We start from the raw sequence: 2,888 nt of genomic DNA on the forward strand, positions 1-2,888 counted from the left end.
GGAAAACAACCATTAGACAGCTGTGCAATTTGATGTTTTAATTACAAGACTCCAAAAATATTTGGCTAAGACAAGACTTCAAACCAATCTCCTTTTGGCTGTCAAGTCTCCCTACAACCTAAGACTTGTTTCCCTCTTAATTATCCGCATGCTCATTTGCCTTTGCTTTGAAAATTGGATCCACCAATCATTGTTGCATCAAAATCACCACCATTTCTTTTTTTATAAAAGAAAAGTGATTTTTAACTCAATTGAATAAGTCCATGCACATTGTTTGCTCTTCCTTTCATTCTATTTCAAGTGTTTTTTTTTTAAATTTTATGAGTAAAATTATTATTAAGTATATAATTGAAAATACCATTTAATTCAAAAAAAATTATAAAATTTCGATCGCAAAACAAAATAATTATACCAAGAAAATTAATTAATGGTTAAGAAATCAACTCAATACGAAAAATATCAATATTTTCCCAACAACTCTACCCACAATGCTTGCCTTGGCCATATCTCATATCTCCATTCTCCATTATATATATATGTATGCAGCATTTCCATGCACATCGCAGACAGCTCTCTCTCTCTCTCTGTTCTCTCCATAAACTATCCTTATGGATTTTCTAAAGTCTCGAGTTATTAGAGTAGTTATGGTGGTGGGGATTTTATCAGTGGTAGCTTCTGCAGGAAACTTCAACAGAGATTTTGAGATTACGTGGGGAGATGGGCGTGCTAAAATCCTCAACAATGGCCAACTACTTACGTTGTCTCTTGATAAAACTTCTGGTTCAGGCTTCAAATCCAAGAACCAGTACTTGTTTGGGAAAATTGATATGCAGCTCAAGCTTGTGCCTGGAAACTCTGCTGGAACTGTCACTGCTTACTACGTGAGATTTTGCACAATTCTATTTTCTTTCTTTTTCTGGTACTTAAGCTCTCGTTTGTTTCTGAAAATATTTTTTAAAATACAAATATATATATACTGAATAAAAATTAATTGATTTATTTGGTAATGTGTTTGGTGGATGATGCAGCTATCTTCCTTAGGGTCAGCACATGACGAGATAGATTTTGAATTCTTGGGAAATCTTAGTGGAGACCCTTATATTCTCCATACAAATGTATTCACTCAAGGTAAAGGAAACAGAGAGCAGCAATTCTATCTGTGGTTCGATCCCACAAAGGATTTTCACACCTACTCTGTTCTTTGGAATCCTCACACCATTATGTAAGGCCTGCCCTCCTTCCCTCCCTTAAAACTTTCTTTTAAAATTAAAATATGAAATTCACTTCTGAATTATACAGTAGACTAAAAATATTAAATTTTATTTTTCATTCAAATTTTTTCTTCTGAATTATCATTAAATTTCTTATAAGTAAATTTCTATTTAAATACTCAATATTATACATAAATCTTAACTTTAATTTTTATACATAATTTGAGAACGGGTATTTTTTTTTTTTTAAATCCTGCTATTTGCACTCTGACACTTGAGAAATTATGGTTTTTGTTTAATACGGAACTAATATGAAATTAACTTGACATGTAAGAAAATAATTCCAACCCTATTAAACCAAAGCTCATTAATTTTAATTATTTTTCTTTAAAAATTAATCCATAAATTTCTAATTCCACAAAATTTTAAATTTTTCATTTTTTGTTCTTTAGATTGAAGAAAAAAAATCATAATTGTCCATTACAATCATATTAAAAAGAATTAAAATTTTTAATTTTCCAATTAAATTATGAAAACCGTTTGTATAATGCTGAAAATTTTCCGACGAAAATTTATAGTTATCACCAAACGAGCGTTTCTATAATACTGAAAATTTACTGACGGAAATTTATAGTTATTATCAACGAGTGTTGAAATGAGTGGTTCGACATTTTTCTCACTTAAAAGATCGTCGATTCGATTTTTATAAATGACAAAAATACTCATTGGGAGTACCTTACTCTTTTGTTTAATTGTGGGCCGATTCGGTGTAAATAAAATTTAATTTTAATTTAGTAGATTGTGCATACTTATGATTATATTTTAAAAAAATAGTTATTTTTAATTTTTTTATAGAGTTAATATTTTCATTTTAATTCATATTATTTAAGAAATATTGAGAAATTACTTTTCCTAATGCACAATAATATTTTTTTTCTTTTGACCTTTTGTAATAGCTTCTTTGTGGATGGGACTCCCATTAGAGAGTTCAAGAACTTTGAATCAAATGGCATAGCATTCCCGAAAAGCCAACCAATGTGGATATACTCTAGCCTATGGAATGCTGATGATTGGGCCACAAGGGGTGGCCTTGTCAAGACAGATTGGACCCAAGCACCCTTCACAGCTTCTTACACCAACTTCAATGCACAGGCCTGCATTTGGTACTCAGGCTCCTCTTCTTGCTCCAAGAATCCCTCTAACAGCTCATGGCTCACACAGTCACTGGACACCACTGGCCAAGCAAGAATCAAATGGGTCCAAAAAAATTACATGATTTATAACTATTGCACTGACACAAAGCGATTCCCTCAAGGATTCCCTCCTGAGTGCTCATTTGCTTGAATCAGTTTATAATGTATTTGCATTGAGTTTCTAATATCTTAGTATACGTTTTCTGTTAGTCTTTTTATCGAACACTTTGTGATATATACGGATGGTTGTAATAAAAAGGAAATAGTTGTTAATTGTGTTGTCATATTAATAAACAGAATTCAATAATAATAGAGTTAGAAGAAAGCCAGTATTCAATTCAAATTAAAAAAAATCGATCGAATTAAATTAATTTAAAAATTCGATTCAATTTTTTATTTAATTCGATTCGATTTGATTTTTAATTTTAAAAATTTTGATTATTTTAATTAGGTTCGATTTTAATTAGAAAAAAATTATAAAAAT

The 2,888-nt window shown here is 30.3% G+C and overlaps 1 protein-coding gene across 1 annotated transcript; it reads left to right on the top strand.

Annotated features, from left to right (window-relative positions):
- The first annotated feature begins 538 nt into the window (after positions 1–538).
- On the top strand, positions 539–2,677 carry LOC110626009 (probable xyloglucan endotransglucosylase/hydrolase protein 23). Its single transcript, XM_021771734.2, has 3 exons — positions 539–881; positions 1,029–1,222; positions 2,168–2,677. The coding sequence occupies exons 1-3, from the start codon at positions 609–611 to the stop codon at positions 2,553–2,555; spliced, it is 855 nt and encodes a 284-aa protein (XP_021627426.1). The 5' UTR covers positions 539–608; the 3' UTR covers positions 2,556–2,677.
- The last annotated feature ends 211 nt before the right edge of the window (positions 2,678–2,888 follow it).

Source organism: Manihot esculenta, chromosome 11 (genome assembly GCF_001659605.2).
Source record: "Manihot esculenta cultivar AM560-2 chromosome 11, M.esculenta_v8, whole genome shotgun sequence".
In the NCBI taxonomy this organism is placed as follows: Eukaryota; Viridiplantae; Streptophyta; class Magnoliopsida; order Malpighiales; family Euphorbiaceae; genus Manihot; species Manihot esculenta.